This window comes from Cyanistes caeruleus, chromosome 11 (genome assembly GCF_971803275.1).
Source record: "Cyanistes caeruleus chromosome 11, bCyaCae1.hap1.1, whole genome shotgun sequence".
Classification (NCBI taxonomy): domain Eukaryota; kingdom Metazoa; phylum Chordata; class Aves; order Passeriformes; family Paridae; genus Cyanistes; species Cyanistes caeruleus.
Genome location: NC_141711.1, coordinates 22,827,372 through 22,842,278, shown reverse-complemented (window position 1 = coordinate 22,842,278; position 14,907 = coordinate 22,827,372). Strand labels below are relative to the sequence as shown.

The 14,907-nt window shown below is 43.8% G+C and overlaps 1 protein-coding gene across 18 annotated transcripts in view; it reads right to left on the bottom strand.

Annotated features, from left to right (window-relative positions):
- The window catches only part of IQSEC1 (IQ motif and Sec7 domain ArfGEF 1), a 291,038-nt gene that overhangs the window by 133,751 nt on the left and 142,380 nt on the right, over positions 1-14,907 (bottom strand). For 6 of the 18 annotated variants that reach the window (XM_086846616.1, XM_086846620.1, XM_086846617.1 and 3 more), the window contains one exon: positions 2,233-2,277. The exons of 11 other annotated variants lie outside the window; for them this stretch is intronic. In XM_086846616.1, coding sequence (XP_086702742.1) covers positions 2,233-2,277 — 45 coding nt within the window. Of the gene's footprint in view, positions 1-2,232; positions 2,278-14,358; positions 14,416-14,907 lie in introns of those variants that run through there. One more of the 18 variants, XM_086846644.1, reaches the window with a different exon arrangement.

Below are 14,907 nucleotides of genomic sequence, written 5' to 3'. Positions count from 1 at the left end.
TGAAGAGATGCCCAGAGAGTCAGGACATAAATCAAGGTCTCTTCCTTCCATACTGACTTGAAGGGCAACTCTGCTGCCTAAAAACATTCCAGAAACTCAAAACAAAGTTCCTTGGCTTCAGAGAGCTCTCAGAGTTCTGCACTCCCCCACAGATGAATTCTAATCACCATTTGATCCTACCCTTTATTTTTGGTTATTAAGACACTCAACTGCCAAAGTATGACAAATCCACCCCAAATATCTGCAGAGCTCAAACATTTAAATTTCCAGCTCATTTGGAACTGGCCTGGCAATTCAACCTTCCATAAGGGCCATATTAAAATTTAGATATTAGGAAACAAAATATTTTCAGATGCCAGCTGAAAGCTGACAGAGGCCAACTCAAAATATCCAGAATAAATCCTGTGCAGGCTATGAAAGAAATTGTGCCAGCCAATATATATACACACACATAAAATTTCCCAGTTTTTACATATTTTCCTTTTTATAATGGACATAAGCAATTTTTTCACATTAATCTTTACCCTTTCCAGCAATGAGTTGTTCACTAAGGAGAAATGTCCTTTTTGATGGGAACAGGAAATTTGTGAGCAAAATGCAAAAAGAGTACCCTGACTAGGAAATACTTGACAGGACACTGAGTGGGGCCATGTTAATTGGTACATCCCTTTTCTGGGTTGTTCAAAGGCCAATTTGCTCAGCGGGTTCATGAGAACACATCCAGTAACAAGAAGTCTTCATTATCTTCATCATACTTAAAAAATAATGGCCTTAATTCTGTCTACAGGTCCAGAACAGGCTTATTTGACCTGCTGAAGTGGGCTATGTATCACGTGCTCTTCCCTCTATAACTATATAACACTAAGAAAAATTCAGTTTTATCTGATAAAATCTCAGCCATTTTCTTCAGTTTCCCCTCTGTGATTGTTTTGCTCCAGATTTTTTAAACTCCACCAAATTATTAATTTTATAGTTAAAGAGTGGCATTTTTACATCCTTGTCTGGTAACCCCCAAGTATTATTTCAGCTCAGTCCTCAACATTCAGAAAGATTTACTGCATGCATCTAATTCTTCCATATTCCTCACTGATACCCCATCTGCCATGGAAAAAATACCCAGTGGAAGAAAAAACATTGTAATAAAATCTATTTCGAGCCTGCAATAAAGGTGCCAGCAATACCTGTCTCTGGTAAATCACACACCAGCAACAGGATGCTCTTATTAAAATAAATTTGCAGAGGAGCAGAGCAGGGGGAAGTTGGGATTGTTCCTGCATTGTCCTGCCACACAAAGGCCCACTATTCCCATCACACTGGGAATGGGACTGAAGTGGGGACTGAACGTGCTCCAGTGTTGTTGTGCTGAGGACAAAGGGAATATCACAGCATAGGGGATGGCTGCTGGGAAATGGTAACAAGCAAAATGCTTCACTTTCAGAAGACTTTACACTGGATAACAATGGAAGATTAATTACAGAGGGGCCTTAATTTGAATAAGGTTAAACACAAAAGCTCCCAGTTGTGTTCAAGCAAGGTTCAAATGACTTCATGTGGGAAAAAGCCACATCTTTGAACCAGAACATCTCCAGAGGAAGACTTGTACCAAACCCGCTTCCAGTTTGAGAGGGAGGGACTCTGTCCCAGCTTTACCAAAGGAAGTCTGTGCCTTTGATGCACTTTTCAGTGTGCAGGGATGAGAATAAAAGATGCAAGGCACCCATTTGATATGCAGAGTTAACAGGGCCAAGCATTGCTTTCTAAATGGAGTGATCAAAGTAAGATCCCAGTTCTGGCAGTGCCTCCCGTGACAGAGCTCTCTGAAGGGTAGGTGCTTTTATCAAAATGCTGAGCAACACAAATATCAGTGGCATCTTCATGCAACTGTTCCCCCAAAGCAGCACAGACCTGCCAGAACAGGAGGAAAGGTCAAATATTGGCAGCATGAAGATTATAAAAATCTGAGAGAGAGGTGGTTTGTACATAGGCATACCTTCTGTTGCGCCCTTTTGTGCTCCTTGGAGAACAAACCCAGGGTTTGAAGCTAAGACTGAATTTCAAGTTGGAAAGCCTAGAAAATAGCAAATTATCCACTCTTGGGATTATTCAGCTATTGGGTCAGTGCCTTTGCTGGCTGTGCATTGCAAGATCAAGCTGTGTCATGTTCAGCTGGTGCAGAACAAGGTATTTCTGTCAGTTCAAACCTACAACTACCAGCTATGATTGCTACAGTACCTGAGTGGGTCAGTTGAGACACTGCTTCCTGTTTCCAGTGAAGTCCTGAGGTGACAGCAAAAGAATAAAATTATAAAGTATTAAAGTACAGACCAAATTAAAAGCACAAACTATTCCAAAATTCTATGTCCTAAATATCAACGACTTTACATTCTCTTCCTTCTTACTGACATTGCAGAGTACTTAGCATGCCATTAAACATGAGAGTAAATAAAAAAACCCAAACAAAAAAACCCATCACCCTTTCCTAGATTAGAGAAGGGGGAATTAGAGAAACATTTGTCTGAATAAGTCACAACCTGATCAATTTTCAATATTATAAAAGCACTCCATCCTTCTGTATCTAAGTGAGCAACTTTTATACTCTGGGGCTTTCTGCTCTCTACCCAATAAAGGCAACTGTGGAGTTGTCTTGCAGAATTATTACAGCACAAAGTTCAGGTAATTGTAAGGACTGAGGAAGTTCTCTAAGTATGTTGATTTTTGAGCAGCAATATTTAACATGCAGTGTGATGTAATTACCCTTGCTCTCTCTGAGCATGACTCCAGATTTATTAAAATTATATCTATTTTATATTTTTTATATATATATATATATATATATATATAATGGTCACTTGGACTCATCCATTTCTATCCCTTATACAAATGGCCATAGATCAGTCTTTGCTCACAGAACCATAAACATGTACAGTAGAAGTTCATAAAATTCACATTAGAACTGCATTAATTATATTTACAGTGGTCACTCATAAATCAATGGCAAATCTTGACTTTGAATTCCAAGATTCCTAATTCATTTACAAAACTAAACAGGGTGGTGTGAACGGAGGAGGCCATAAAAGCAGCAAGAATTATCTGTACAGAAATGGAAACAAACCATACTGTCCAAATAGCTTTTAACTAAAGCGCTAAAGCTTTAAAATAGCTTTGGGGAGCTTATACCACCCTGTAATTTGTTTGCTTCCCCAGTTCAAGATTTGTGAATAGTGCTGAATTTTGAGGGGGATGGCTCACATATGCCAGCTTTGTGGCTAGGTGTTGGTTTAACCATGGAAAAGAAAGGGTGAACTTCACTTATAATTCAGTTTCCTGCTTTCCTCCGTGCGCTGTGGACGTACCAGCCTGCTCACTCAGCAGGGCTTTTGCCTTGCTTTTAAACCCAGACTTGCAGGAAAAAATCTGCTCTGAGCAGTCTCGGCCCCTGGTGCTGTGAATAAATATTTCTCAGACGCTGTCTTTGTGCAGCAGGGATGTGCGGTGCATACAGAGGAGATGCTAATGAGCAGTGATTAGCCCCAACCCCAGAACACCTCTGATGACACTGAACACTCCTGACACAACCCCCAGGAGCAGGATTACAGCTTCATTAGGAATCCTGGTTCTCCTTCTTGAAGTCAGGCACCCCAGGTAGCACCCAGACCCCCAGTCAGGAGAGGCACATGTATTTCTATATATAAACTCACCTAGGAAAAGCACAGCTCTTAGCAAAAATACTCCTCTTGGATTCATAAACCAGGCTCATCAAGATTGGGAAGGACCTCCAGGGTGAGTCCAACCCTTACCCTGACACAGCCAGGTCCATCAAACCACATGCCCTCAGCACCACATCCAAGTGTTTTCTGAGCACTTCCAGGGCTGCTGATCCCAGCTCTGCCCTGGGCAGCCTGTGCCACTGTTTGCCAATCCTTTCAGGCAAGAAATTGTTCCTAATATCTAATATCCAACTTCCCTGGTGCAAGTCTTATATGGTTTTTTAGCTGAAGGGCAGATATAGGAACAGTGGCAAAGACAGGAAAACCTTCTGGTGCTGATCTGGAGAAATTCCCTGGATGAGAAAGATGCCCACACTGTGGGGAGAAAGGTGGAAAACAAAAAGTCCTACAAAGAAGGGCTACACACCCAGAATTGTTATAGCCCAGCCTTTTTGCCTGGCCACCCACCCTCAGACTCAACCTGGCATTGTGGAAAACTTCAAGCATGGTCTGACAACATGAAAACCAACATTTAGTGGCCACAAACACCCCCACTGGAAACAGTAGAAACAGGAGAAACCAAGTTTAAATTCTGCTGAAAGATCTGGACGTAGGGTACAAAAAGTTAGTTAATTCCTGTCAAATTTAGAAAATAGTATAATCACAACTTTACTCCCCTGCTTTCTTTCCAGCTAAAAATCCCATTTAAGTATTTTGGTTTCTTTCCAAAGTGCTCAAAGATAGAAAGTTAATTTAAAACATAAAAATAACCTAGATTCTGAACACAATGTCATTAAAGCTGCAGCAAACCAAGTATCTCATTGCATACAGGATCACTTCAGGAATGATAAAAATATATCTCATTTAGGTTACTCCAAAAAAAGGTTTGTTCATTTTGCTTTACTTTTTTAACAAATGAACTGGACAGGAAAATAAAATACTGCACTGCTGTGAAGAAAGTGAGCAGGAAGGTCTGATAATCCTTTTTATTCCTAATGGGCACTGGCTCATTATATTTGTAGCCCAGAAAGAAGCACAGATAATATCTAATAATGAAGCCATTAAAAAGATATTGTTAAATATAACAGACTTGTCTATATATGTATCATTTCCATTGGAATGAATAAAGATATCTTAAAAACTTCCCAGACTACCATTAGCTGCAGAATTGCCCAAGGCTTTGAGTGAAAATTGAGCTGAGATTGAGCACAAACTGCCGAACTGCCTGGAACTATCAGGGAATGCTCCACACCACCCTGGGGGCTGTTTTGTATCTCCAGTTTGTTTCCATGGAGTTTGCAAGGTCCTTCCAGGTGGGCAGTGAAGGAAATCTGCCCCAGTTTCACTGTGACTCAGCTGAATGACATCTCCTCCCCTCCTGACATTTCGGGGAAAGGCACTAACTAAACTGGGCACACAGTGGGATTATTTACTGCTAATGTGGTCAGCATGAAACCTGAAGAATATGTATAATTGTTGGTAGTAATGACTGCTTCCAAGACTAAAAGGATTATCCAAATTATGGATATCCTCAGCTCCTGGATGAGGAGCTTGCCTAGAGCTTCCACCTGTGCACGGGAATCCTGACCAGCCCACTTCTGCAGTGCATCATGCAGGAGAAAATACAAATGTTTCCAAGAAATCATTGGTCTAAAATTCAGACAGTAGGCTTTGGGTGTAACATGCTGGTTGTGGGTGGGAAGACAAAAATCCACCACTCGGTTGTGGGTGGGAAGACAAAAATCCACCACTTGTGCTCCAGGTGCTCATGAGACAAAACAGCCTCGTTTATTATTCAGAACTCACTTAAATACCCAATTCAGATTTCCCGGGCTAGACAGCCATCGGCTGAGATCTCTCTCCCTGCCCTGCGTCCTGGCCAGTGGTGTGCTTACTGCTCAGCTTGGATGGGGCTGGCTGAGGGTGCCCTGTAACTTATCCAGGGAGGAACTAGGCTAGCTGAATTGGATTTGTGTTATGGTTAGATTTACTTTGTCCAGGCCAACTGTACTGTGACAATACTGTAACATTTGGGTATCCATAGACAAAAACTATAAACACAATTCTGATCAAGAGTTCTGTCTTGGAGCATAAAACAAGGCCACAGGCTCCAACTCCTGTTATTGGCACTGTGTGGTGAGCAGAGAGCATTCCCTAAAAGATGTCTAAAAGATTCCCTAAAAGGGTGTCTAAAAGATCTTATTCCACAATGTTATAGCAGATTGAAGGGAAATAAAATTATCTCTTAGTGTCTTGAGCCATGATACAAAGCTCTGGTTTATTTTGCTTGTTTTGTGATGAAATAAACTGGGTTTTGTAAATACAAAAATCAGCATAACTAAAGGTTATTTTGGAAGTAGTCCAAGGTGGAGCTCCTTCTATTGTGTGACATAGAGAGGGCAGGGAATGAACACTGGAGAAGTGAAAACCTCCAGTGGTGCTTTGCTCAGCTGTCACAGCAGACAAGGAGTGTTATTGATCTGGGACTGCTACAGAGCCCTTCAACTCCTGCCTCTCCATGTGGAACAGTGGCAGTGGGAACCACTGAGGATTTGGAAGATGTCTCTGTGACTGCAGCAAGCCTCAGTGTGACAGAGCCACCCAGAACTCTGCTCTGGCTGAGATGGATGAACGGGGACAGTCACTCCACACAGCAGCCTGGTTTTACCTCTGGTGATGGAGGGTGAAGTCAGAACTTCAGGAGGTTCTTATTGGGCTGAGTGGATAATCCTGGGGGAGTCCCCATGCTGATGGTTCAGTCCAGCTGCCTCCCCTCCTCAGGGTCCCCTGGACAGCCTCAGGCTCAATTTGCCTGGATAATGCTGAGCTGGGGCACCAAAGTCCCTTCCCATCAGTGTAGATGGCTGCAACTGCTTCATTAGCTGCTCACCAGAGGACAGAGGAGACACCAGAACTACTCTCTTACTGCTGGCAGAGCCTACAAATAACCACACAGCATAAGCACACATCGTGCAAGCAGCCAGAAAAATATCCAATTTGAGAAAAGCCAAGATATTATTCTGGCTCGAAAATGCACAGTGGTGACAGATGAAATAATTGCAGTTGAAGCAAACCCCTAGCTTGATCCCAAATAAAGACTGCTCAAATATATCATCCTTTGGCTAAGAAGGGAGATTCACTTGGAGCATCAGAGTACAAAGTTATGCTGTCTGCAGACAGCCGCTCAGAGGGGTGTGAGGGGAAGAGGCAGCTCTGAGCTCTGTGAGAGCCTCAGTGCTTGCAGCACTGTGCTGCTGCATCCCTCTCACACTGAGGGATGGAATGCAGAATAATACATTAAATATTTAAGACCCTGTCTGGGGTGTTGCTCAGCGAATAATTGCTGCTGCTTGGCACACAATTTCTTCTTGGAGCTGGCAGTTCACGTAAGAAAGGGAAACCTGCTCACTGCAGGCTGGTGCTGTGGTGTTGCACATGTTCACATACAAAGGAGGACTAAATTATTTCTTTATACTCCAAAGTACAGCTTCACCAAATGGAAATCTTTACCCTTGCTTGACATTGGTCTGGCACACCACAGATCCCACTGCTCCATTTGGAAGGAAAGTCCAAAGCATCCAATCCTAACAGGCAGAAAGAGGACAGAAGGATCATCCTCAGCCAGGATACCCCATCCCTCAGAAACAAAACTGGAAATTATAATTCAGCCATTCAAAGGAAATCATCCCTACATATCCCTTGGCAGAGACCTGCCAAGCCATCAGGGAGGGCTTGTTCCCAAAAAGCCCCAAAGTGCCCTGAGCTCAAGGGACCCAGGGCCTGGCAGCACAGCTCCTGTCACACTCCTTCACCTGATCTCCCCAACAAATGGTCATGAAGAAACAAGCTGGGGGAAATTCTCATCTGAATATCATGGAGCAGAGGCTGATGAAGAGCTTGGTCTCCTCCCAGAATTGGGAGGGATCTGAGAGCTGTGGCTGGGAGCCCTGCAGCAATATCGCTCTGTCTGGAGCATCCTTTCTCAGACATGCAGCCGTGGTCCGCATTAATTAATTCATTCACACTAACAGTGTGCGTGACACCAGGCACTGCCAGGCACGAAGGGCAGGGCACTGCCTGCCTTCTCCTGTCCCCTGGCCTTGGCACTGCCATGGGCCAGTGCCAGCCACAGTGGCCCCAACGGACACTCTGATGCTCGCACGGCAGTGCCATAAACCCCTTCCTTAGGACACACTCTGCAGTGATAAAGCAGGGATGGAGCACAAGCAGGAGCTCCCAGGAAAGCTGGGATGGCTCTGCAGCTACAGTCAGCAGATCCAATTCAGCAAACCTGTCTCACTGTAGGTCTAAAAGTGGAACAGCCGCACTCCAGAGGATTCCACAGGACTGAGTGGGTGAGCAGGGCAGAGGGAAATAGCACTCATTGGAACACACCCTGAAAATACAAATTAAGGCTTCAGATTAAGCCTTTCTGTTGGACAGACAATTTAATAGCTGTGCTTAAAGAACTGGCACTGCTCACCTGTGGAAAGGCAACTTGCAGATGGAAGGGCCTTATAGAATACCATGGAAATTCCTACTTCTCATTTTCTTTTCTCACACATTTTGTTCCAAATATTTTAATGAACCATTTAGACAAGAAAGTATTTAAACACGTACTTAATGCTGCTCTTAGAAATAAAAAGCTTTCCTTGCTTGGGGCTCAAAGTGAATTGCATTCCCAAAGCTGGGAATGTGCTGGACCCCTTGTTGGGTCTAAAGTGCTCCCAGCACTGGAAATGGAAACCAGCTCCTCTGCCTGTCCTCAGAGCACAGCTTCTTTGCCCAGGTCACTCACACAGAAATGTGCCCAAACACTGATTTTTACAACATGCAACAAATCAAAATAGAATTGCAGTATATCAAAGAGATTTTAGATCTGTCTAAGGAAAGCAATGTCTAGGAAACAAAGCCCAACATGACCCTGAAAGCCAGGAGGAAACAGTCTAGCAAGGCTCAGCTGGTTTCATTAATTTCAGAACACTGTGCAAAAGTGAAATTGAATTTCTGTGCAGGGACAACAGAATTACATTAAATAAAACTCATTTGTGCTTTCAAGCTTGGAGCCTGCATTCCTAGAGCAGTCTTTAGGAGTAACAATGGGGGGAACTGGAGAAGTAGAAATGCTGCAATTTCTGTTTTGTAGTAATACACACTGTACAGTGAAAATGTTACATTAAAAACATGTACATGAAAAATTAACTTCCAAAAACTGCCACTAGCTAAATTAACTCCAACAATACCTAGAAGTTAATGGCCCAAATGTTTAGGATTTTCACTGCCTAGTATTCAGGCAGCCCAGCCTTCTGCAGGGTTTTCCAAAGAAGCCCCCAAACCCTGAACTCTGAGAAAAAAAATAACTTTATAAGGGACCCACCCCAAGGACAAGAAGCACTTTAGAATTTATTATCTGCTGAACATTTACCCAGCATGGTTTTTCAAGGTGCTATCTTGCCAGAGGAGAAGATCTCATATTAAAATATTGCAGTGATGTGGTTTTGGCTTTGTTAGAAGTGAAGCCCATCATTTAAATTGCACTTATTCCCAGAGTTACACAAAGGTCAGATGTTTATTAACAATCCTTACTACTATTTGGAGCTCAAATATAGAACCCTGAAAACAAAACCAACCCGTACATGCAATGTGGGAATTGAGGTTTTCCAAAGAAAGAAGAGAAGGAGTGTTGTGATAGCAGCAGCCAATTGTATATAACTCAGTTTGAAGACATTACAGCTTCCAGATCTGTGTTTAATCCCCTATGAGGCCAAGGTCCAGCCTGCTAATGTAATCTGAGAGCTGAAGTGTTTGAAAACGTCTTGTTCAACAACATGGTTAGACAAACTTGCTCTCCACTAGGAGTCCTCATTGGTGTCCCTGGCCAGCAGCAGCTTTCCCTTTTTGTTTGTGTACCATCTGCACAGAAGTTGATACTCATGAGAGTCACAAATCCCAAAGCACTCTCGCATTACATGAAAGGTTCCTTGATGACTGTGAAAGGAGCACTGGGAGTACCCGAGTTAGGCAAACTGCTCTGCTCTGGGCGAGCAAAATCCCAGCAAACAGCTCAGAGACACCCTGCACAATTCCCCACACCAAGGCCCACCCAGGAACCACAAACATCCCAGTCCTCCAAGTATCCTTCCAGGGCATTTGAGATCACCCTGCTGAAAAACAACAGAAAATAAAGGCAGGTGAGTAATCCTGAACTGAAGGTATAATTTGTATTTGAATATCATGAATCCTTTTGCCAGCTCTATCACTGTCCTCCAAACTCAGCTCCCAGCAGCTCTGTGCTGGGATGCAGCAGAGGATAAAAACCTCACCAAAGTGAATACACAATGAACACAGCCCAAACTGGTCACATTACATCACATCCTAGGACAGAATCTTACACCAGCATCACTCCAAACTGAGCCTGTTCCTGTTGATGCAAGTGCTGCAGGTGTATTTAAGCACACTGTGACAGCTCTTGTGGGCACTCAAGGGTAGCTTAGGGACACATTCCACTCCACCTTTCCCCTGGATTTTAGGCCAAAGGTTTGTTTCTCACCTTTCCATCAGCAGTCTCTACATGTCCAGCTCAGAGTGGGAGCTGGGGCACATCTGCAGCTGGAGCAGCTCCCTGCACTCTGCATCCCACAGGGACAGGGGAACAGTGGGGTTGGGCAGGAGCCTGCTCCCCCTCCCAGGGATCCCAGATCCACAGGCAGCACGGGCCCAGCCTGCACTGCCAGAGCTCATTTATCACATGCCATGACAAAGCCATTCGTCCCTGCAGCTCTCCAGAAACATCAGCATTGCCATTTCTGAATTCACATGACTTCCAACCTATTTCAGTACATCCACTCCCAATCAATGAATATTCCCCTGCACACCAGTGCTGCTCTTCTGTGATCACCCAGCATTTCACAGAAGCAGCACATTACAGGATACTGTGAATCAATGAGCATCCCTCTTTTGTTTCCCAGGAAATGTACAGAATTACGCATGCTGCTAAGTGGATTCAAAGACCTACAATCCATATGCTGCTTTCCTATTATTCAGCAAAGCTACATTTATTATCTTAATCCCATCATTTCTCAAAAGGAAAATTGACAGAGATATTTCAGATAAGCAGATTCAATGGCTCAAATTCTAGTGCACTCTATCAGTCTGTCAGAGGTTATGATGCTTCTCTTTAAAATCAGAAAACAACCTCTTTATCACTCCACATGTACAGTCAATCTCAGTGATCCTACTCCTCTGCAGGCTCAAACCTACAGGCTGAAAGCAGGGTTAGATTTTTTTAAAAGCATCATTGCTTTCTGGAAGCAAAGGCCTATAAACCTAAGTTAAATAACGTGATTAGCGAGCTAGCACAGAATCCGAACCCAAACCCAACTGGAGCTATGTCAGCAGGTCTGTGGGCAAACAACAAAATGTGGGGTTAGTGGTGTGTGCTGGGAAAGGCATGAGCAACTACACAGCAGCTTCTCAACTGAAAGGAAACAGGATTTTCCAGCTAACTGGCAGTTTACTTTTTATCAATTTAACAGCAATAATAATTTTCACTGTCCTGAATTTTGATACTAAAAGGAGCCAGTTGAAACCACAATAAAATGACCACATGATTTACACAATTCCAGAGCTCCCCAGTGCTCTCCATACTCATCCTAAATTCCAGTATTTAGAGTAGAACAGTTCAGAGTGCCTTTGCTCCCACGAGAACTCGTGCAGCTTCAGTGCAAGCCCAGAAACCAGAATGTGCAGTCCCAGATGCATTCAAAGGTTCTGGATGCCCTCTGGATGCAGCTGGATGTGTTTGGAGGCCAACCATACCTGGAAAAAACTCTGTGTTTATACACACGAAGTGCTGAAATTCTTTGTAAAAGCCCTAAAAACACATGGAAGGAAAATGCCCAAGAAAGCTTTAAACGAGTCTTCCTCACTTCTCAGCTTTACTCAAAGACCATTTAATCATTTAACTTTTGCACACCAGAGAATCAGATGGAAGAAACACCTGGCAGAAACCTGCACATCTGCCCAGAGGAGGCACCACTTCATCTCCAGTTTTAACTTCCATAGCCCAACATTTTCCACTCCAGGTTAGAGATAAAGCATTTTACATGGACACTAACAAAAATTGCTTCCCAAATGTTCCTGCTCCTAACTAAGGTAACTATGGCTTTTCTTGCAGTTACACTGAGTGCTGTGGCCAAGACAGGTCCCTAAATGAAACTTGAAAGACAAGCTCAGCATTCATTTGGCCTCATCTGGAATAAAGTCACAGACTGCTGCTCCACTACACACCTGAAACTTTGCCTCCCTTCATGGCCCTTTGATCATCCTTCAGTCTTTGATGAAAAGCATCAAATGAGTTGATAATGCCTATTTGTTGTTTTCAGCTTTACTTCTAACAGCAGAGGCGGTTTCCTTGCCTTAGCCCTGGATATTTCCTTCCCTCCAGCCACTGAGGTAATTGACCCAAGGACAACTCCTGTCCACGTCTCCCTTGGAATCCAGCATAAAATGAAACACAAAACTTTCAGTGGGTTCCCTCAAATCAAAAAGAAGAACAGTTTTAAAAGATAACTCAATACTGAAAATTATAAAAAAAATGTCCTGGTGGGCTCCTGAAGAGCTCCAGGTATGTGGAGAGAACCTCAACCCCAGGCTGGATGCTGGATGCACCTCCAGCACTGCAGGAAGCCGAGAGTGGTGGGCACAGCTGAGAGTCACCCTCAAAAAGGATTAAAGTGGCTTTAATCAGACCACCACGACCCCAGGACAAACTGGTTTGTCAGGGCCATCTGCCACAAGCAGGGACAGCGCTAGCAGAGCTGCCTGTGCTTGCTGTGTTAGGAGACAGCTTCTGATTAATAACACCCCTCATTGGGTGACAGAGGAAAATGATTTGAGTAACATTTCCTGATTGAGATTAATTATCTCACTGCCCCAGCCCCTGGCAAGAGCATGTCGTAAAGCAGCAATTACAACTAATTGAATCCTCTGCAAAAATGAATTTAATTGAAGAGAGCAAGATGGATTTCAATGCTATCTCATTTTCAGGTGTGCAATGCTCCAGTGATTGGCTTGAAAAAAAAATTTAGAGGTGAACAAGATGTGATATAATTTCTGTAGGATAAAATGCTTACATTAACGGGTCATAAATTTGGTTGATTTTATGCATTTGTTCTAGGAATGCATCAGCCAAAGATCACGAAAGGCCAAAGAGCACACAAATAACATAAAGGAAAGCTAAATGCTTGAATGGGTATGAAACAGGAAGAACTTGCTAGAAGCACTAGAAATTACAAAGGGACATAATTTCATTGTATTGGTTTGCATACTTTCACTTGAATATGGGAAGTAAACAAATAAAAAAAAAAGCTTTTGGTTATTTTCAGTTCCAGCTTCCCAGCTTGTTTAGCAAATAAAGATAATTATTTTCAAATCTTCTCAAATCTTAGTTCCAAAGGGAAAACAGCAACATTCTGCTTTTTACAGAAATTACTGAGATAAAACATTAATGACACATAAGGGTGTTAGCTGGGCACACAGAAGGGGGGTCTTGCTCATCAGGGTCTGTGGAACCCTCCTATATCAGCACCTTGATTTCATAAATACTTTAACACCAATTTTTTGCCTTGGACTCATTATGGAATCAAAATATTTTGGGTGGGGCCTGAGCAACCTGGTCTAGGGAAGGTGTCCCTGCCCATGGCAGAGAATGATTTTTCAAGTCCCTTCCAGCCCAACCCATGCTGTGATTTTGTTCCATTCCACATCAGCTGCACAGCTGCTGTCTCCTTCTGACCCTGTAGCATTCTGCTGCTAAAACCAAAACCGAGGTGCACTGACGAGTCCCTCTCACCCCCAAGAAAGTCCCCAAGGTCTCTCTGGAGGGTCAGTGACTGGACATCCTCAGGCCACGGGGAGGGAGCTGGGTGGTGGTGGGGCTGAGGCACAAAAGGTCAGCTCACAGCCAGGAGCAGGAGACTGGAGTGGATCCAGCCAGCCAGAAAAACTCTCCCTGAACTCATTAATGGCATTTCTCCTCGTGGATGGACTTGGTGCAGGTCTGTCTCTCCTCATCCATCCCTTTGTGGCAGCTCAGCACAAGGAGTGATGCCTGATTCCAGTGAGGAACTGGGCCCTGGAGCCGCAAGATCCCAGGCCTGACCCTGGGCTCATCCTGAACCCCAGAGCCCCTTCCTTCTGCCAGCAGGGTGAACAAGGGGAGGGCAATAAATACCCAGGAAAGGGGGATAAATACCCAGGGCAGGGAGATAAACACCCAGGGAAGGGGGATAAACACCCGGGGCAGGGAGATAAACACCCAGGGAAGGGGGATAAACACCCAGGGAAGGGGGATAAACACCCGGGGCAGGGGGATAAACACCCAGGGAAGGGGGATAAACACCCAGGGAAGGGGGATAAACACCCGGGGCAGGGGGATAAACACCCAGGGAAGGGGGATAAACACCCAGGGAAGGGGGATAAACACCTGGGGCAGGGGGATAAACACCCGGGTGAAGGGGGATAAATATCCGGGTTAGGGGGATAAATACCCGGGGAAGGGGAATAAATATCCAGTGCTGTTTAGCCAGGGCCCTCCCAGCCCCAAGCAGCTGCTGAAGCTTGGGGAGTTAAAATAAGATGGGAAACCTACCTGAACCACAGAATCACTGAGGCTGGAGAAGACTTCTTAAGATCCTAGAGTCCAACTTTCAGCTGAATACCCCCATGCCATGAAAAATGAGAGGAAAGGTTCAGAATGCCAAACACCTTGTAAATACAGGTGTGATACCATTAACTATTACAAATTTCTTCAGTGGAGGTAGAATAATAAACCTGGATTTTCTGCTGATTTATCAGCAGATATGTTTATCTAGCAGTAATAAAATCTATAGAATAATAGTGCTTCATACCTTTCAGTTATAAATTTCTTTATTTAAAAACCTACTACCCAAGTAGAGGTATTGCTTTGTGTCTGTCTTGTTCTCATACCCCTTTCTTGACAACCACCCGTAGCAGTGGCATGTGAAACACCCCCTGTACCTTTTCCTGTGCTGTTAAACACAAACCTTCCCTGGAACATATCCTGCATTACACTCCAGAAAGGTGGGAGCACAAACAAACAGCATATTTAGGGTAATCATGATAACATTTATAGACAGCATTTATTATAATAGTTATAAAATATATAAACAACATTGGC